The sequence below is a fragment of the Columba livia genome, chromosome 1 (genome assembly GCF_036013475.1).
Source record: "Columba livia isolate bColLiv1 breed racing homer chromosome 1, bColLiv1.pat.W.v2, whole genome shotgun sequence".
NCBI classification, from domain to species: Eukaryota; Metazoa; Chordata; class Aves; order Columbiformes; family Columbidae; genus Columba; species Columba livia.
Window position 1 is genome coordinate 43,338,074 of NC_088602.1, and position 22,629 is coordinate 43,360,702.

A 22,629-nucleotide genomic window follows, 5' to 3' on the forward strand; every position below is an offset into this window, starting at 1 on the left:
CATTTGAACAACTTAGATAAAACTTAAAACTAATTGCACAACACGTTATTAGCACGTTTGAAATACTTTCTTCAAGTAGTCCCAAGTGGAAGACAGTCTTAAAATTCTGCTGTAAGCTCTGTTTTCTGTAACAGTAACCATAAGTATAAAGTGGTATAAATAAAGTCTAGAAGATAAATGTTTTCTTCCAGTAAAGCCAGGGCTGTCACTTATGTGTGTTTTCAGCAAGAATATGTATGACTCTATATTCTCTTTAAATTCACAAAACAATTGTGTGTTTCTTAATGTCTTCAGAATTCAATTCTAGAGCAGCTAGACACACCATGTATTTTTTTCCTTCCACAAATGCCTAGCAAAATGGAAAACTAAAAATAACTACTTTAGAGAAACAGAACCACATTTTTCTGGTCATCTTGGTGCTATCGGACATATCCCCTCCTAGTGTGAACACCCATAACTTCATTAACTTCATTTCCTACAATATATCTTTCCTAGCAGCAAACACAAAGGGAACTAATGATTTTAAAACTGCAATGTGGTAGCATGATAAAAAGTCCATATTAACATCTTACCAATTACCATTACATCTTCTGTTTAACAATTCATTAAAAAAAAGAAAATGAGCACACAAACGATTTCAAAGGGGGTTTTAGCTTCCCTCCCCTCTATATGTAATAAAGACCATCAAAGACTATACAGAGCATTCTAAGGTCTATTACACGAAGGACATGTAATGACCATTCAAAAGAAAGACAAAAAAGAGAAGAACAAGAAAAAAGTACCTTTAGGGAACTGTTTGGGGCACAAAGCACAGAGGAATTGTACGTGCAGAGTTGTGTTTCAATAGATTTAGACCATCACATCTTTTGTGCACATGTAACTCATTTGAGCCTATTCAGAAAGTCAGATACGTCCAAGGTGCATTTGAGGCACTGTCAATACAGAATAGCCAGTCTGCATACGTGCAATTGGGCTGTAATGAGCCCAGTTCACCTGGGATGTTTTGGAACCGATGCGAGTGTATCAGTCAAGTGAAAACTGTACAAAAAAACTCTCACAAACTGCATCAAAACTACTACTACTGCTCTAGCAGAATAAAGGTTCTGAGTAGCAAACAAATCTGCAGAACTGCCTGTTTGGAGGACGGCTTAGTTAGAGTCTCTAGAAATATTCTGATGCAATATTTTACTAAAAAAAACTTTCAGAGGTTGGACTACCTTTGTACTCTGTCTTGCATACACATACTATTCATTTCCTATTCAATGATATGAAAATTTTCTGTACAAGAAAAATAGATATTTTCTAGCTTCTTAGTAAATAGTGATGCATTAAGAAAAAACTTGCAGTTCCATTTTTCACCTCTGTAGTCCATTAACTGTAACAGCTTTTAGTGTAACATAGTTGAGCCTCTTGGGCTGAGTGAAAAGACACATCAACAACCAGTGTCTAAAGGTTACTTTGGTGATACCAGGTTTCTCAAACCTTTCATTTAGTGGATCATCTAGTCATAGGTTACAAATTTGATTACTATCTGTTTAGGGTCTGAGGAGTATTTAAAGCTCAAATCAAGATCACTTTCACAATGTGCTATATGTTGTATAAATACATAGCCTAAACTCAGTATCTTAAGGAATTACAAAACAACATATTTAATAGGTAACATTTAAGAAGTGAAGTGAGAAGGTAGACCTGAAATGTATTAGCTGAAAATATATTTGCATATAGATACCCATCAAGGTGTGTTTATATTCTTCTTGTTACATTAAAATGCAATATTCAGTAAAATAAACATATTGTATCAATGTCTGTGTATGTGTCTATGTATACACAAATGAAAATGAACAGATAAGGTATATCCACACAAGCAGTCGGACAGCGGAACTGTGAATGAAAATTCCTCTGTATGTCAACTGGTAACAACTCTCTTTAAAAAAGGGCTTTCTCAGAGAACTCCCTAAAATCAAAACACAGACCAAAACCAGAATTTAAGTAAAGTTCCGGATCATTTTTTTGCTGACTTTGCTAGAGGACAGCTCAGGTAGAAGAGCATCTTTGTTGCTACTAAAACTTCCTTTGAGTCTTTTGTATTTATAAAAACATACTCATATGTGTTTCTATATTTATTAAAGTGAATAAGCATACTTGATATATATTTACACTATGTGCAGAATTTACTGCTGATAATGCGGAATGAATAGCCAACTATATCGGATGACATATTTATCATCAGTTCCCTTTTTGATGCATGACTGCTAACAGGAAAGTACAATTCTATATTATAACTTTAAAATATCTATATTATTTTCCATTTTGCACTAAGGATATTTTGGAATTTTAATATTCTGTTTTATAAGATATTAGGCAGAGGTCTAAGATTGCTCAGATCTCTACAGGGGGACATAAAATAAAAAGAGAGAGAGAGAGAAAGACTGGGACTTTTTAATATGTGGATTTGATACAGTTATACCTTAATTGCTGCTATCATAGTAGTCAAGAAGCAGTTATTGTTGATTACCTGAAAATTACTTAAGAAATTTCCATAAATATCATAGTTTAAAAGCTTTTCTGAAAGAAATAGTTTAGCTTCTTTTGTGAACGTGGTGAATATTTTATGTTTTGTTACAGAAAACAGCATGCACATTTTCAACAAGAGAGTGTCCTTCCCATAACACCTCAAATAACATATTCAATTTAAAATGTAAGCATGACATTCAGGCTTCATTTGCTGTTGGTGTCAATCTAAAAAAATATAAATTGATGCAGACAGACAATTCTAATCTGATGCCCTAGGGCCAGATCCAATAAAACACTTAGGCATCTAAATTTGGTGTTAAAGCAACTAACTTTTAGGTGTTTGTCCCCCAGAAGAGAATCTTGGGCTGAAGTGAGCTGGGTTTTACATTCCTATACAGTGTACAAGGTATGTATTGCTAGGTAGGTACCAGTTAAGAGCAGCCACTGCCTCCAACATCACCTAACATTACCCAAACCAGATACTGCAAACTGGGATCTAATGGAGTTAACAAGTAGAACTACAGTCTGCCTAAAGTCAACAAGAAATCATACGCAGCTATTTGGAGTCAGTAAACAGAGAAACTTTGACCACAGGACTGAGCTATAAATTCTACCTTGCAGACCCCATTTGAACACAGTCTGGGTCATAAAGGGCAGAACAACGATGGTAAAATATACTTCCCTCTTTTATACTAAGTACAGTGACTAGGGATACTGCTCAGGAAATGTGTCACAAGTTCAATTCTCCTCTGCCTACAAGGAATTAGGATCCACATCCCCAAGGCCAATGATTATTTTGAATTCTTCAGGTCAATGAGCAAGAAGAGGATCAGCCTACTCCTTAGGTTCTGTTAGGTTCTCCTTCCTATGCTATTTTCAGATTTAACAGGCAACATCACTGAAGAGCTGAATAAGTATTCAGCCCCATAGAAAACATAAAAAATACAGTTAGTTCTGAAAACTTCAGACTAGGAGATCTGCAGGACCTCAGATAACAGCTCAGCAGGATAAGTGATAAAATATACCTCACCAAAATTGAGGTACAATCTAGAGCAAACTCTTTCAGTCATAGAAACTTTACCTGAAAAACTCAGAGCCTTAATTTCAACATAAAAAACTGAACAGATCTTTTCTAATATGAATCTAATACTTCACAGAGGTCCTTCTTGTGAAATCTGATCTAATAAAACCAAATGTGCATAATCAAGTTGTCCATAATTACTGGTTACAAAATTAGATACTTGGTTTTGAAGATGGCTGTCAAGTACTTGAACTAACACTGTGTACCTGAGCTTACCTCCTTCCTCCTGGGATCATTTGTGGTTCTACAGTCTGCTTTTAGAAAGTTTGGGAAATCTGCTACTCTCTAATAAGGAAAAAATTCTGGAAATCTAGGGTAACTGATTTATCTGGTTATACAGATAATGACATCTTGAGTCATGTATGAGCTGTGGGGCAGAAGTGCTCTGCAGCATCTCCTGCAGTCCCCCCTAGACCAGACTAGGAACCTGGCTGGGCCACATAACCCTTAGCAAATCTAAGTTTCCTTCTCATGGAACCCAGGGAGCGGGTGGAACTTCAGGTGTGTACATTGGGTCTTTCTCCAACATTAAGCTATGGCGTGGCCAAGTTGCACATATGGAGCCAGCAGCTAGAAAATGTCCTCAACATCCATGGTTTAAACATGGACTTTGAGAACAGAAACTCTTCCTGTTTTCCTACAACAAATATTTGCCCAGAGCCCAATGAATCTTTCCAGTTTTAATAGGCAGCAAATCAGATCCATAGGACCTAATTTAATTCTTGGTGGGATAATGACAACCTGACTCCAAAGAAAGCTGTAGTCACTCACAGTCGGGCACACCAGAACCTGGGAACAGATTTTGAACACGGTCTAAGGGTAAATAAATAAAAAATAAAATTCAAAAATAATAAAATAAAACCCACAACAAAACGAAAAACAAACAAAAACCCCCTGAACCGAACAAGAGATTTACTGGTAGTTTAAACCACCTCAGTAAAACAAACTCATTTTTTGCCACCAATAATAATTCTGGCTGAATTTTGAATAGAAATGCATACAATCTTCAAAAGACTGAATACCTTAAAAGTGGTATTCAGTTTGCAAGTAGCAAGGAACTGTTTCTAAATATATTACATATCTGGTGTGGACTGGTTAAATTAGGTCCTTTGTTTTCTCTTTATAAATTAAAAGTGATATTTTCTCTCCTCTATCCAACTCATAGATCAGGTTAGACAAACGATTTACCTCTCTCACGTGTGCTAAGTCTTTTCAAAATCTGGTATGTTGATCAGTTGTCTCTGATACAACTTTCCCCCTTTAAACTCTCTGTTGACTGCAAATAATTTTTGCCTGACATCACATCACTTCAGAGATTCTTGGGTTTTGTTTTTTCAATGGAAGAGAGGATAAGAAGAGAAAAAGCAGGGCCTTCTTTACCATACCAGATTTCCCAGATTCTCCCAGGTTCAATCAAAAGCCATTTTAGTTGCAGCTGACGGATTTCTGCCAACGAAAGTGGCATAGAAGAAAATACAATAATGTTTACATGCTTCATGATGCTTATTCAGACCTTCTATTTTCCTCTCTTTTTTACTTGAATCAGATGGTGAAGGTGATGGGGTTTCGACACTAAGGACACCACCACCTACGTATGTTTGTTTGCATTTTTAAATGTTATTGCATTCTGACTGATTTGCAGTGGTAAGCAACAGTTTGGAAATCTGATTGCAAGCTCACAGTGACAGAAGTAGATAATTACTATCTCCACAAATACCTGTAAGCTAAATCACTTGTTTTAATACAGATTAGATTAGTATTAAAGTTACAAGATTGGTATGAGAGACATGATAAATGTAGTCATGACAGAAAACAATTTTTAATTTAGTATACCCTATCAATCTAGATAGCCCATGAATATTTACCATTAATTCAGTAGGCTGGAACAGAAGGGGAAAAGGAACAAAAACTAGAAGGTTTGACCTAAACAAGGACTGAGGAAAAATTAGAATTCTCAGCATTTTTACTGAGAACAGAGCTTGCAAAAAACATGAACTGGTAACAGACTGGAAAGTACATTTGGGGTACCATTATAAACAAAGTCTTTAAAAAAACTGAATGACATGCAAAAATAGTAGCAATTCTTAATATGGGTTTACCAGGATTTACCAGTCTGATTACACTTAAATTAGTAACTTCAAAGGCTGAAATAAAATCATTTATGGAAATTCAAAACAAACCTATTTGATCACATCATACTTCACAGCAGGGATACAATTTGCAGGGGCTGAGCGAGGGCACAGTTTAAGCTAAAACAGGTTGTGTGTGCAATGAACCAAACTAAATGGTTTATATAAAAGAAATGTTGTTTCCATTAATTTTTCTGGTAATCCTATTAAAAATGCCACCTGTCCAGAATAGAATTGTCCAGATTTTAATTCTTTTTCATATCTCAGTGTTCAAATACAAGACAGAGAGGGTATCATCTTATTGCTATTAAAAAATGGCACAAAATGTCTTACTCTGAAATTTTCATTACTGCAGCAGTTTCTCCAGCTCTGTTTCAATGTCTGGCTATTATACCTTTTACTTTTTCTCTCATTGTGCTCAGGTAACTGATTTTTCTGGTAAGCCCAAAGAATATTTTTTCAAAGGATATATCATATTTCTAACCTCTCTTTAATCAAAATGTTTCTAGTCTATAATACTTAAAATTCACATATATTAAGTAAACATAAAATGAAATGCACCATTTAAAAGTCCGCCACCACCCCTCCAAAATCCCCTGTAACAACCCTGAACAGGAACTTAACTTTGAATACCAACAGAGATGAAATGGTGTCATAATCAGCATAAGTGCATGTGGACTATTCACCTAGATCAAACATTTTGGTCATATACTCAATTAAATTTAAATCCCATTATATAATGTGTACCAGCCTCATTTTATGCAATTCCCTAATTTAATGGTTTGGTATTAGTCTTTTTCCTTTTTGCACACATGGACTAATTTTCACGGTGCTCAGTCCCTTTGGGAAGTAGGTCATTAAAGTCAACTGGATGGAGACAGAAACTTAATACCTAAACAGTGTTGTAGAAGGGTCAGAGACACAATAGTAAAGTAAAGCTGGTTTTCACTCATCCTTCTTTGTAATATTTGTGAAATGCCTCCCTCATACAAATATTGGTCACTAATCTCAAGGACCTTGAAGTAAAAGAATGAAGAAAGCTATCTCCCTGTTATAATTTAATCTCTGAAACAACAACAGAAATTCCAATTAAAAAAAAAAAAGAGACAATTATGTTATTATTAAGCTGTTGAGCCAATACTTGTTTTACACTGAAACAGAAGAATCATAATATTCATATTACCTTTCTCAATGTGTATTCTTTTTGTCTCATGTCCCACGTCATGACCAGCCAGATCACCCTCCTTAGGTCCAGGCAGGACATTAGGTGACAAACCCATCAGCATTTGGTTCATAGATAGCCCGTTCTGATGGACAGCTGCTAGACAGAAGCGCAGGAAGGAAAATTATCAGCCGTCATATTAACAATACACTTTTGTACTTATTTTATATAGTCTTCCTCTTAATTATACAAGAATTCTAACAATCACAAAGTTACTTAATTAGTGCTATCAGTATCCACACAGCGGGAGAGTTTCTTCCCGTTACTTCTGGTTTAAAACAATTCATTTTAAAAAGAAGACTTCAGTATCTTGGGACAAAGTTAGTTATTTGCAAACATTTTCTCGTTTATTTAACAAGAACTGAAATGCAAAATGAAGCAAAGCAGAAAAGCATAGAAGGTTCTATGTGAGATATTTACTAATTTATTTATTTTTTTTTAGTTAGTTGTACAAAAATTCTTGTATATTCGCATTCCCAATATGCAGTCCCTCGCTTCCTTAAATTATTGTGGCCTTCCAGGTCATAAATACTGTTTTTCAAAACCCACTGTGCAACAACAGAATTGCTTATTTGCTCATCAGAGGGCTTGAAAAGCTCTTTCCAACAGTTCTCCAACAGACCTTCATGAGGCTCAAACACACCTCAGAAAGCCACATAAGGTCGTTTATACCCCTATGTTTTTCTCCTCAAAAAACCATATTTTCAAGAGGCTTATGCCATTTTTAGACACCTAAGGTCGTTTATACCCCTATGTTTTTCTCCTCAAAAACTATATTTTCAAGAGGCTTATGCCATTTTTAGTATTTATTTTTTTCATATGCAATCCGTATTTCTGTAGTAGTCGAAAAGCAGATGTATTAAGAACCAGATGTGATGTTAACAAATCAGACAGGAGAGAAAAGAGTTCTTTTATAAATAAATAAGTTACTGAAGTGATCCAGTATGTAAGGGACTCTTTTATGTTCACATTGGAAGCAACGATGTGCAAAGGTCCCACTCCTCTCTGCAGGTAAGTAATGTAAGCTGAAGGTAGTACCATTTCTTAAAAAAAAGTATCATTCTTTAGAAAAACACTCAGTATCTCTCAATTTAATTTACTTTTTTTTTTTTTTAAATTAATTTAGAGAAAAATGGAAAAGGTCTTAAATGGTTGTAAAAATATCTAGGGTTGTGAGGTTTTTTTCCCAGAACTTTACTTATGAACTCATAAAAATCTGGGGAAAAAGATAGGTGACAGTATACGGGATGCCAGTTTAATCTGCACTTTGAATCATCCAAATGATAAGAAAACAGAATTTTCAGCTTGTCATGGTCAAGCCTCATTTATTTTCTTTGGTAAGTCATTTTTCATCACATAGTAATGAAAGATCTTTCATCTGAAGGTAAATGAAGAGTCAGCTTACTGAGTCTGCAGAGAGCCTGAAAGGAAATCAGTCCACTCTACGATTCTGTGATTCTATGATGATTCCAAATGACACATGTGCTGCATCTAATCAACACGACTACGTATGTCATACGACTATTTCATGGCCTTCTATCTGCATGCCAAATCCTCCAGTTTCACCTACTGACAAATTCCACTGTGGAAAGGTGCCTTAAAAGCACAACAAAGCTGCAACGGAGCAATGATAAAGGAATGGACAAGTAAATATCCATAATACAATATGTGTTTAAAATCTTAATTTCCAGGCTATTGCACTGGAATATCAGAGAGTCCAGGGTCTTTGCCTTGTAATTTACATCCTGTACGTGGAGCCTTGATAAAAACTGTATTACTCACAGTTTAATTTCACTCCGCCCCTTGTGAGCTATGAGGTTATAATACTCTGTATCATATTTCTCACCATTACAATTTTTCATATTTGAAAAAATTATGAAGTATACATATTTTTAATTGATTCATCCTAATTCCTTCTCATCTCCAAGCAATTCTACCATGTAAAATGTAGCTTATGAGTCAGATTCAATTTAGAAATCAAACCAGAGTAACCAGATTAAATAAAACTCAATTTCTTTAAAAAATGTTTACACTATATGTTCAGTTCTAAAACTAATCTAGCAAATTGCTTCCCGGCTGCAATTCTGTATTTCATAGCTCATATCTTTATGTTTAATATGACATGATGGCAGTTTATATCAGTACCCGTTAATGTAGCATCAGATATTACGATATTGTAAACTGGGGAACATAATGTTGGGAGATGGTTATTGCAGCTGAACTTCTGAACATGATACATACGAGATCTATTTAAGACGAGGGCATTTTGATTAGAAAAACCAGCTGCACCTAATCAAATTTAAAGTGGTGACAAGGAGAAGAATGTGACCTACGGATTCTGTCTGAAGAGCTCTCGGTCCGTGCAGGAGAGCTGGACACGCTGCTGCTTCGGTGAGAGGATGGATGGCTGCCAGGTCTTCGGCCCTCTTCAAGAGAAGGAGCAGGAGAAGGGCTGTCTGGAACACGTTCCTAGACCCCACGAAAAAAATAATTGGGGGAAAAAAAAAAGGCAATGTTAAATCAAACCTGTGTGGTTTCCAAACACCAGTTTCCTCAGCTGAATCTCCCTCCTGAACGACCATCTCTTCTCTCCTCTGCTGAGGTGTCCAGGATTTGCAGAGGATTCTCAAAGGAAACTCAGCAATTTCAGGATGCTACGCCTTATGTGTTAGCACGCAATGTGAGCACTGCTCTTACTGTCAGGCTTTTAAACTACCTTCTGGAACACTTCTAAAAATAAGGTTTTTGGTTTGCTTTTGAGGTTTTTGTTCGTTTGTTTGTTTTTTTCTCTTATTTCTGTCAGCATGCTGTTGAATTGGAAATACACATTTTGTTTACTAGCTTATAGATCTTAGCCTTATGGGATGAGGAACAATGTACTTTTGTAAATAAACAAATACTGTTGTTTTAGCGTATGCTGAATTTTACTCCACACCTTTATTTCAAAGGGGCTTCTTGAGCAATGAGATCATGCAGAACTTGTCTGGATCATAAAGAAAATAAAATCTCCCTACTCCTTGTAGAGTCTCCTACTCCGGAGACATTCAAATCCCACCTGGACACATTCCTGTGTAGCCTCATCTAGGTGTTCCTGCACCGGTGGGGGTATTGGACTAGATGGTCTTCTGAGGTCCCTTCCAAGCCATGACATGCTGTGATTCTATACCAGCAATGTGGCTGATAGTCCCAACATCTGTTTATACCATGGAGCACAAACCTGGAACAAACCACATTTTTTGGAAAAGTGTGGCCGTATCACTGGCCACCTCACTACTTCAAAATGGGAAAAGCCTGGCATTGTAGCCAGGAGGAGTTACGATGAGCTTCACGATGTTCCTTGATTTTGAAAATTAGAGCATGAGGGACTGTGATGATCGAACTGCACTTCTACTGCATGAGAGCTGTCAATATGTAGCAGATACATACAACTGCTATTTAAACAGAACTTTGACAGAAACAAGAAACAACGGGAGCTGAGTGCAGAATAGTCCTTTCTAGAAAATTCTATCTTTCCCTGCAGCTTTCTCTTTACTGCTAATAGCTCCCAAGGTCTATGTCATTGCTAAAATATGTGTGAGTTAGGTTGGTTTGGTTGAATTGTGATAGAAGTAGATAATTCTTATAAGGGAAATCTATTGCAGTGAGTGAAAACGTTAAACTAGGGTTTTTTTGTTGTTGTGGGGTTTTTTTAATTATTTTTTCCTTTTGATAATTGAAATCTTGACTTCTAATGAAACAAAAAAAACCCAAAGCAAAAACAACAAACAACTGTATACATTCAACTCACTAAAAGCTTTCATAATGAAATAATACAATTAGTACGTGTTTAATAGTATATATGAAGTCTTGCTGCTGCAAATGCCTGAAAGGTTTCCATCACGTTCTTCACACCACAAACTGCTTTTGCAGCAATCATTGTTTTTCATGCACAGTAGCTGGATGAACATTTATTTCATTGAATGCATGCCTACAAAACTTAGCAACATGACCATCTATAGCAATCAATATATTTGTTCTAAGTAAGCTTTATAATAAATATTTGCTAAACCTGAGATTCTGGTTGCAAATGGATTCAGCAAGACTACTGACAGAGCAGGAGAAGACCTTTTAGAGTAGTGTTTCAAGACATTTAAGTGGATTCCACTTTAATAGTCCTGGGCTTTTAAGTCAAAAACATTGATGAGGATAGTTTAACTACATCATAGCTCTAGGCTTATTATGACTTTGATTGTGTTTATACGTCCATGAACCGGGTATTCAAGAGGAGGATTATAATGCAGATGTTTTCAGAATGTGGAAGAATTATTTCTTTAGATTTAGGAGGATTTAAGCATGCACAGTGCACAGATTTGGTATAAATTGGAACACGCTATATTTAATCATTCATTTAATATATAATTTCACTGTTTGGTATACAATGTATTGTTCTTAGAAGGGTTTCATTAAAATGAAATCCAGTGAGCACATAAGATTTGAATACAGAGCTGCAGAGTAAATTAATTTATTTAAACAGCTTAATTTGTTTATCCTATTTATTTATGTGCGCTTTTACAGCACGTATTATAAGATGGAGAGAGAAAAAGGAATTCACAGGACAACAAAATATAATTACTGCACAAACAAAACAGATAATGAGTTTTATTCACATATAATATGACATAGTAGACAAACTCTATGAGAAAACTATGTATACTGGCTTTATCAATACATTCGTATATTACCCTTTAACCCCGACAAAACATGGGATTGAACTATGCAGAAATGGAAAATAAATTAATTTAATAGCCTAATTCATTTTTATATCCTTGTTTCATAATTCCACAATCAATAACACAGTCTATAGCAATTTTTTGTCTTTATCAAAACTAGCTGCAATAATAAATGGAAAGGCTACTAATAATGAATTGATATATTCTGTAGTTCTACAAAGTCATAAACTAATGGTGCTGGAATATCTATATAGGCTGACTTTCTTACTAGAGATTTTGTGTAGAAAAGATGGATTTTGTCTGTGGTAAAATATTAAACTTTACATTTAGTGTTCACTGTAAATTTTTTCCAAACAGGAAATGTGAAAAAATGCGTTCAGTAAACACCTCAGAGCTACTTTGTAGCTCCTGCAAAATGCCATTTTCGTATAAGTGAGTCTACATGACATAGCACTGAAACAGAATTTACTGTGTTATAATCCTGACAATAGAAATAACCTAGAATACTGTCCACTGTCCAGTATTTTTCTAAACATTGTCCACTCCCAGGACAAATGCAATTCCACTTAATTAAATGTATCTCTAGAGGACATAGTGTTGGCTTGTGCTGTAATTAGACTCATTGTTTCCCAGCAAATAAATGAATAAATGAAATCTGAGTGACTGTGCAAAAACTAAGTGCGAGAAGGAAACTGTGTAGGGTTCAGTTTGAAATCAATGCATCTGAATGTGTCTAAATGCAGTTTTGACACATGAGCTGGAGATCAAACTTCAGACGCCTGCATCTAGGATGCCACATGAAGGGGCCCACATTGGAGGTGTCTCCCATTTCAGCTAATCAAGATATAGACAATAAAGTCAACGGAGCCTCCCCCAAAACCAGATGCCTATGGCGCCGTTTAGCTGCTCACATTTGAGGCATGTGAGCCACTGGAGGGTTTTGAGATCTCCACACCAGGTTGACAGAGGGGTCTACAAAAGATCTGCTCCCTTTCAAAGTGGCAGCAGGAAGGCAAAAAATATTATCCTTGTTCTTACTAGCTGGTAAGCTGAATATCTCCCAAAACTCTATTGACAATATTTACTAGAAAACAAGACATACAGAATTATGTATTGTTTGTAAAACACAACCCTCATTAAGCATCTTTTTTTCTCCATTTTTTGCTTTTCTATTTGTTTCTACAGGTACAAGTAAAAAGTACTGTGAACAATTTAGGGCATATGTAGCAATTTAATACAGGGGTGATCAATTTTTCAAAATTGGCAAGAGTCTCAATTAGGCATCAGAACTAAGCAATGGTCAACACACTTTTAAAGGTCAAATTTGGAGAACTGCTTATCTTGGTGCTTTTTACAATCTGAACCAAATCAAGAATTCTAAGCATTTAAGAATCTGACATATAACTCCTTCAAAAATGCTCCTACAATATGTGAAACTTTCACTTTAGGGAGATACAATGTGTTTTCCTGGACTCTTACTCCTCTGATATTAGAAGTTACATGCCCTCAATACTGAGCCCACTTCATAAATAACAGAATCATTTCTGTGACACTGGGCATTTCTTATTATTTTGTAAAAACAGATAAAGTATTTTAACTGTCAGAGATTTTAACTTATGAGATTGAAGTTCTCTCTAGAATTAGAAACCATTCTGATTTTGTTCCAGAATACCACATATCACTCACAACATAATACTATCTCAATTTCTCCGAGTAAAACAGAAGTGTCTTGACGTACTTATCAACATTTCTCTATAGTTTTCAAACAGCTCTTTGCATAGATGCAAAGACCATACTGTAAGATCTCATTCCAAAAGCTCCTTTTAAGTAACTACCTTTTAAGATTTATCTTAATATATCAGTAATGGTATCCACAAGACCATAAATACTTCTTATTCCCTGTATCATATGTATTTTTTTCTTCTTACCAGGCCACAAAGGTAGTTATTCAATATTAATTTCTTTTTTTGCCTCTTTTCTTTCTGCTTGAGCAACCTGTTTTTGTTGTTTGAAAAGTGCCTCATTACCAAAAGTCTTTCTCAAAAACCTACCAAAACATAAACTTGATGGATATTTCCTATATCACTATCCACAAGAAAACATTTCGGGCAATATGTGCAGGATTAACTTTTCTGCTCCTAAGACTATAGATAAGAAAGTGGTATCTTCTAGATTCTCAATACCTCAGTCTTTCCACAAACACTCTTATTCTTTGCCATTCCTGTTCTTTAGTGATGAAATTCCAGAATCCTTCTGATAAAATGTGAATATGCCTAATTCCAATGGCCAACCAGTGCAGGCACAGCTTCATCTCCTACATGTTTCTCTCCTACAGGTATTTTCAGTCTCACCTTTTTCCTTTGTTCTAGGTTTCCTTCTCCCTAAGACTTGGGCTTAGTCATCCTTTAATTTTAGTCACAGAATGAGTTCGAGACATATGACTATGTTGTAGAAGTGTATTGCTATTAAAACTATTCAGCTATCATGATGCTCCTCGGTGTTGAACAAACTCTCAAGGACATTTGCGTTTTATGTCATTGAAGCGCAGAGGCTAAAATCACTGATTTTCAGCATCATGCTTTTCAATTGTTTAGGTAACTTCAGACTAGGGAAAGGACACACACTGTTTCATACACTTTTAAGTTAAAAAAAATTAAAGAGGCTTTTAATAAGGAACGTTTTATAATATTCCGACCTTTCTGGGAAGGCACCTGGCTTCCAATCCTTTTCATCATAAAATTATAATAATCTTTTTCACAATGACCAAAAAACCAGACTTCTTACTCCTCAGTTCCTTATGAACTATTTTGAGCTTGTGTGAGAACTATTCCAGGAATGGCTTTCCTGTAAAATGGCAGACCTATTTGACACTGCATTAGTGGAATGAGTGAAATAAATGAATCACTTTGCTATCTTTTGCATTCCATGAAAAGAGGACATTTTGCTTTTACAGTTTCATTTTTCCTTCAGCTTTAGCCTAAAACACTATGAGACTCCAAATTAACATTTAGTCCTAAGAATTACCAGGTGTACGGGCTAATAATTATTTCCTAACTTCCTCTATTACTACTATAAAACGTGTGTTATCAAACTGACTGAATGTCATAAATTTTCATTTCTATTTCCTTATTTGCATAGCATCACTAACTTGCTAAAATCCTTGCTAACTTCCCACTGATGCACACGTCATCTTCCTCATGTTGTTCTTATAGACATGCTTTTAATCCCAATCAAAGCTAAGAGTTCAAATGTTTTGTGTTGTCATACATTCCACTACTGTTTTAAATAGTGGATAAATTTCTTATAAGGAACATAATCCCTGATACTTGCATAAGACTTTTTTTCTCTCTTTGCAAATGTCTTGAACCTATTTATCTTTTGGACCAGTTTAAGTTAATTTGATTTCCTTTTTACTTTTACCTCTGCAATTTTTCATTGATTCTACCTTGCTGTTCCCATCACAAGAATAGCGATAAGTGGTAACACCAAATGTAGAAAGAGATCCACATAAAATACTATGGATTTGCTTGATTTTTATTGCTCTGTTTAGTATAGAGTTATTGGGAATAACAGCAGCAGTTAAACGACAGGAATGCAAAATTTGAGACTCCCAAGTAATACTTTAACCTAGTGAAAGCAGAGCAGTGTCCAGGGTGTTGACAGTTTGGAATCATGACAAACCAGGATCATTCCTGGAAGTGCCACAGAGCCTCACAATACAGAATTCTGCATTTCGTGGATTTTCATAAGAATGTCCTGACAACTATTTTGGACTCGCTTCTTTTTAGAGTGTATCCTTTCAATTGGATTTATAAATTATATTTTGCCCTGGCAATGTATGTTTGGACTTCTTCTAAGGCATACAAAAAACCCTCATGTGACATGCAAAAACATAGACATGCAAAAAAAACCCTCTTCAAATTGAGTTAGCAATTTCTAATTGGCAACTTGGACAGAGTGTTCAGACTTTATTTTTTTTGCTTCTCTCCTCTTTTGAAAATCTAATCTTACTTGAAAAACAACCATTCAAGCCTAAGAAGCAGCAGTGGGAATTCACTTCTCTAAGTCAATCCAAACTGTGCGTCCAAACACCAAGAATTCATCTGCCCAAATGTAGTTGTCCACAGTACAAATGTCTACACCTGAGCCAGTCACCCTGGGCTCATTTTTTACCCATACATTTATGTTTCCAAAGTACAATTCACCTCACTCTAAAGTAACTACCTAAAATAGGCCGAATGAATTATGCCCTAGAAGACAGCAAAATGAATCTCATCCATTGTACCTGGCCTCATGGCCATTTGGCATCAAATTAATCTTACACCACATACATAGTCCCCTGTTACACATGTGAATATGCAAATTGCCCAACAGAAAAATTTGTACTACCTTCTCTGTGTCATGTGTTATCTCTAGATATCTATTTTACATGACATAAATTAATTCATTTGAGCGTATGGCTGCTGTTAGCTTCAAACTGCACCTCAGAAACTCACGTTTTAAAACAAATAAGATCCCATATTATTAAAAAAGTACATTATTCCAAGTTGCAACCTACCAGATATACAGTAACCATCCTCTAAGATCATTATAAAACATCTCTATTAAAAGTTAAAATAAATAATTTTAATTATATAGATATAACTAATTAATGAGGTGGGACACAGTGTCCTCTAATATCAAGATGATTAAGCCATAATAAAGTAGTTGAGCTACACTTTGACCTAAGATTTTCTCAAGTTAAAGGAAGAAACAGAAATGTGGACATACATATTTATATTAACATAAATAAATAAATAAAAGTTACTTTGACTAACCTGGACATTCTCTCTGTTATGTGTAAGTTCATACAAATAGTTTTAAGATATCATATATTCTGCAGTTACGATAAAAAGAAAATGAAAGATTAATTTGGTTTATAATAGACTTCTAACTTTTTAGGTATATCATCTTTGCTTTGACACTATGTAAAAATTGATGTTTTAGGAGCAGATAAATAGTCTTTTTTATTCTAGAATATTTATTTTAATTATTTTTCCTATTAAAATGTTTTGTATTAAATCAAATTTCTCCTTATACAAAGAAGAAAACTGGATTTTACTTCATGTATCAGATAATGAGGAAATGAAAGTAGCTTCACTCTTAATGCACCTGTGTGTAGTGTTATTTTTCCACGCATTCAAGAAAATCACTGTAATGTCCAAGTTTCTGTTTTGAATGAACAAATGTCTGTAGAAATAATAGGTTATCTTAAAAGTCAGGCATTTTTCAGGTTATGCGTCCAAAAAAGGCATTTCTGCCAATTTGTGATAGAATTTCTCATTCCCTTTCAGTAAAATGAGTAGAGCACAGCCAGCTCCATAGGGCTGGTACAAACACGTATCCACCACTGTTTGAATAATCTGTAAGGCACAGAAGTGTCCATAGAACACTTTTGCATTCAACACAGGATTCAGATAACATAAGTTAAATGAGCTGGGCAAGACTTAAAAAGAAATCAAGCAAGATTTAAAAAGAAATCAAATATGGAGTAACTAAGCATTTACTGAATGAGGTAGGAGTTTCATGGTAAAATACAACATGTGATGGTATTTTCTATTAGTCCTATGTCTTTTGAAATTCAGTGAGAGTCCTGTAACACAGGCTTTGGATTTAATTTTACTCAATGAGTGAAGGCAGGCACATATCTAAAGATTGTACAGTAATATCTGATTCTGGTAGTGTTCTCAGGTTTATAGTACAGAAAAATTTTCCTTTGTTGTAATAGCAGCAAAGTGGAAGGGCTTTCTATCTAGGATTTCTAATTGTACTTTCAAGGTTCTTCCTATGGCTCCTGTCTCTACAGGAGGGTATGCCAACCACTTTTGAGAAATAATTTATCTAATCTATAAAAAGTTAATAACTTCCATAACTGGAAAATAAGTTATTAGTAAACTCTTCTACACTGAAACATCTTATGGTGGTTGATATCTTTTGGTATTAAAAGTCTGCACTAAACTCAAAGCTGCTCACATAGCAGTTATGGAAGACTTAAGTTGAAGCTTCTACAGTCCCTTTATTTGTTGCCCACTTGTTCCATCAACTTTCTCATTTTACGCTCAGAGTTTGTTTCCTTTCAGGTCCACACTCTGAACTTGCTCACCACCACTGACATGAGTCATTTAGATGTGCTCTGTTCCACCATTTGTGTATGGCAGTGCCATATTTCTCCTCTTTGTTTACTATTCGGACTTTCTGGCAATAACTATAGGCAAAAAAATATAGGAACGTTAAATTGCATCAGCAAGAACACACACATATTTCCCATGAAAAAATGAAGAAGTGAATGAAAATTAAAATAAAATTTAATGTCAGAATAGGCCTATAAACTCAGTTACTTCAAAAAAAATTGTCAGCAGCTACCTTAGTTAAATAAACTAACAGTATATCTCTTCTACTCGATAACAGGAAGATGCAACTGTATAGACAAGTATAATGCAACCAGTACTGTGATATATTTAGACAATTAGCAAAATTTAGTCTCATGTATTTAATATGCAGCGGGAAACTACTGTGTCACTGGTCACTTTTCCAGCTGGAGGTGTTTGTTTCTTCTGCTTTATTCTTAATTTTTTCTATAAGTATTATTAACATCATATGGATACAGTGCATATTTTTCATTCTGGCATGCTGCTCTCTTCTAACCTGTACAATGTTGAATTATTTCAAGTTGCTATTAATATGAAGTATGTCCTTTATATTTTTGTGTATCTCTCTACTGAGGGAAAAAAAAATGATGTAATGAAACTGCTAACAAGCTGAGCCTTTGAAACCATGGGCAGGTGATGAAAGCCACCTCATGTCTAAAGCATCCCCAGGTCACAGCTGTCACACTCACTGCAATTCATTGCTGTCACAATCTGCTGTCCCTGCTTGTTGTTGCTCTCCTCTTATTCATCCAACTCATATATCTAAACATTCCATTACAAAAAGACATCTAATGTTTGTCTCATGTTCAAAAGGGCACAACACTCTTCTGAAATATAATTCTGAAGATTTTAGAGCTCAAAGTTCACTGCCAAATCTAAAGTGTTGCTTTGTAAGGCTTCCCGTGTAATTTTGTCTTTGTCTCATCTCCTGAGCATAGCAGGATAAAATGTTTGGTTAGTACATGATCTCAGCTTTATTCCAACTTCTTATCACAAAGAAATGAAATATTGCCCAGTAATAGAAAGGCATTTGAAGCTTTGTGAGTTTAAAGATAACAGCGCTAACTGTGAATTCGGTGAATTGGAAGGAAAGGTCAGCAAGTCATCTACTATGGCACTGTTGACAAAGGCAGTTCTTCTGTCCAGTGAACCAGATTGTTTATAATCTCAAGACTCGGACTTTCTAAGACTTAATTTTGTTCTTTGTTACTTAATTAGATAAGGTTTCTACTGATTTATTTTTCAGAGTTTAAATTTCTCACAGGTCTCCTAACTTCGAAGCAGAGTTTATACTTGTAAACATCTTATACTCTAGTCTCAACCTATGCCGTCATTTCAGGTTACAATGATGAACTCCAAGATGAGCAATTCACAAACTTTTCAAATCAGCTTCTGGAAACACTGTCACTTTAAGTAAAAGTAGGGTTAAAAAATGAGCCAGAAGATAAAGAAAACAAAACCAAAAAGTCTAAAAACATAGCAAGAAAGGAAGATAGGATTCTAATAACAAACAGTTTAGTGAAACAGAGCAACTGCACTATTTATCCATCCCCGTAAAAGAAAAAGGAGGTTTGACCTCCTCACTTACATCTATTCTCTAAGATATTTATTTTGATTGTAGTATAAGTTATTATTCATAATCTTTACATTGCCAGAGCAAGGTTCAAAAACTATGCTGATTAGAGAGTTTCCTGCTCAACTGCTCAGTGCATATAATTCAATGGACACTAAAATCACAGCCTCTGACTATGCCTAGTGAGAAACAGGTAAATTGGCAGTGACGTTATGTCCATGCTTATGGAAAGAAAATCCCCCTAACAATGTCCTCATGCTTTTATGTTGCTGGGGTTTAGGTTTAAATCCTGTTCAGTATTTAAAAATAGGAACCTAATTACTTGGCCGTGCTATCGCTATCTACATGACCATATTCATCTGCCATAGAAAAAAACAGAAGACAGAAATCTAAACATACATTGTAACACAAAGGGACTAGAGGAAAGAGTATGAAAGTCCTGTAAGAGAATATTCCTAACCCCTTACAGTATTGTTGAAATAACTATGTGCAGCAAAATCTGACATTTAGAAGTGAGTTTTGGATGTCAGATTAACACTTGTATTTATGTACGTACCTGTAGTACAAATGTATTGTGAGCAATACGTTACAGGCCTGGACCAAAGAAAGCATGGCAGCACTTAGGTGGTATCTCCATCAAGTTCTTCCTAAATGTCCCAAACCCTAACTTAAATCGTGCAAACTTCAAAAAATCTGTATTTCACACTTGAGTGAGCACACTTTTCTAAATGGAATTTAGGTTAATTTGGCTACTTAAAAACACTTCATTGTAAATCCATATCTTTTTAATTCATGGTTACGTGCAAACGTGATGGGAACACAAAATCTGGTTTGTTAAATACCTTGCAGAAGATATTATGCCAAGATCTGCACAAAAGTTGGCAGCTATGATGAAGTTTTTATTAGCATGAATATGGGATAGTTCAAATTTCAGAAGTGACAGAGATAAATAGTGGAGATTATTAATACAAACAAATGCTTAAATAAGCAAGATTTTGAAAAATGATTTTCCAGTTACAAAGCGCTGCTAAATGTTTCAAACAGAGAACGAAAATTGCTAGGTACTTTCAAAATCTTGACTTAGACTATAATGAAACTACCATTCCAACTAGATGAACTACAAGAACGAACTTGTTAAGAAGTTAAGAAACTCTGAGATAAGGAAAATTTTATGATATGATCCTGCCTGTGGTAAAAATAATATACATAGTTACATGATGACAGAGTCTCCCTTTCACAGTCCAATACTTTTAAATCTGCTAGAGGGGTTTAGATCAGATGAGCCAGAAGTACTTCTTAGTTGGGTGCTTTCTGGGTCCAGCAAAGTTCCCATAATGGAGTGAGAAATATGAATACACCACGACCTACTTTCCACTAAAAGAAACGGTTTTTCCACACCCTAGGAGCTACGCTCTACTACAAATGTACTTGATTTTGGTGACTGGAGACAAAGATCACAGAGAGGTCACATTGGGGTACGCGCCCATAGACATATTTAAATGTCCGCCACAGTAACTTAGGTAACTTTAATAGCTAGAACTAGCTTGTAAAGCAACTCCACAAGCTAGAAATCAGCTTGTCAAAGTTTAGGAAGAGAAAGTTACCAATGCTCGTGAAGGTTGTATTTTGTACTCTTACATATGAAATCAAATAGCTCACAGAAAACAAAACAAGAGAAAATAGCAGGAAAATAGTGAAAACGAAGTTTTGCTGCCACAGTATTTTATGCTTTCTGAGTGTTGTTTAGAATGTGCTCAATCCCAATCTTCATTTTTTAGATACTTTTGTAAATACTAGTGGTGACTGTTCCAATTAAGAAAATAAATTTAGAATTAAATACAGCATCATATATGGTGCTGAAAACTTTAGTATCATGCAACTCTTACTAAATTCTGATCACGTGAAAATAGAAAAACAAAGATGCAAAAATCACTGTGTAATTGAACAGCAGCTGAGTATTTGTATTCCCAATATATGGGCAAGATGGACATTAAAGGTGGAATCCAGCCTTGCTGACATAGCACCTAAAGAAACAATTTCCAAACCAATCTTTTAAGTCTCCATATCATCAAAGGTGAGAAAGGGATTACACTGAAGGTCTCCAAAGGAGATCTTACATTTGAAACTGCAGATACTTAAATTAGATCACCAGACCATATTCTTCTAGAACCCTAGCAACATAGAGTTGTTGACTTTTAACTGAATTGTTCTTTATGATTCTGGGCTTGTTAACTTAAAGAGGTGAGGAGCCCAAGTATGTTGCATATCTCAATAAAGTCAGACCTCTTCACTCTGCCTAAATCATCACGAATTTCAAAACTTTTGTGGCTCTTGATTTGAATGTCCACAAGATTTTAAGTTCACTCATTTTTTTGTCAAGGGAACTGCATTAATGGACAGGTTTTCAAGGTAGCCCTAAAATATCAAATACCCTTGTCTCTTTGCATGTCTATTTCTAGCATACAACTATTACATAAAAGTAAAAACTTTTTGTACTTTCTTTATCTCATAAATAAGAACTAAAGAAGGATAACAGGTACAATGTAGATAACTGAATAAATGCCAAAACAAATTATAAATATCTAGTGGTAAGGGAGAAACGTCTTTATAATGAAAACAGATCATCTTCAGTCAGAAGAAGAATCCATGCCTCTGTTAAGTACCTCTGTAACCAGTTTAGTTGAGTTACAGGCTGCAAACAAAAATGGGTAGACAACTTCAGATATCAGATATTTGGAGATAACTCTACAATACTACAGTTCTGGCCTGCAGATCACTGGGCCTGTTCTGTGCAATTTCATACCATTTTGTTCCAGGATTTGGCAATTTAGGTTCTGCAGAGGCAAAGTAGCAAGCCTTTCAGCCTTCTTTAGATAATTTCAGTTCAGATGCTTAGATTTAAAAGTTGGAAGAACAGTCCCTTCTAATTTAAGAAAGGAATAATTTCTTCCTTGATATCCTGAGGAATATTGCTGCTAGATTACAGAATATGAAAAATCAGAAAACTGTGTATTCTGTATCAAAATGTTTCAACTTGAGCATTGTCTTAATAGAAATTTAGGGGAGGAAGAGAACTCAGAAGAAGCTAACACTGGCCACCAGCAGCCTACTGTGTTACCAGAGCTACAACAGCTTCTTGTATATATTGACTTTATGACTTACCTTAAAACATCTGACACTCACCCACCCTTATCATTCTATTATAATTGTGAT

The 22,629-nt window shown here is 35.2% G+C and overlaps 1 protein-coding gene across 8 annotated transcripts in view; it reads right to left on the reverse strand.

The window, feature by feature from the left end:
• Positions 1–22,629, reverse strand: part of DACH1 (dachshund family transcription factor 1) — a 365,083-nt gene that overhangs the window by 97,774 nt on the left and 244,680 nt on the right. For 4 of the 8 annotated variants that reach the window (XM_065055411.1, XM_065055430.1, XM_065055373.1 and 1 more), the window contains 2 exons: positions 9,280–9,415; positions 6,908–7,042 (listed from right to left, as the gene is read on the reverse strand). In XM_065055411.1, the coding sequence (XP_064911483.1) occupies positions 6,908–7,042; positions 9,280–9,415 (271 nt within the window). Of the gene's footprint in view, positions 1–6,907; positions 7,046–9,279; positions 9,416–22,629 lie in introns of all 8 variants that reach the window. The other 4 variants (XM_065055365.1, XM_065055384.1, XM_065055401.1 and 1 more) reach the window with 1 other exon arrangement.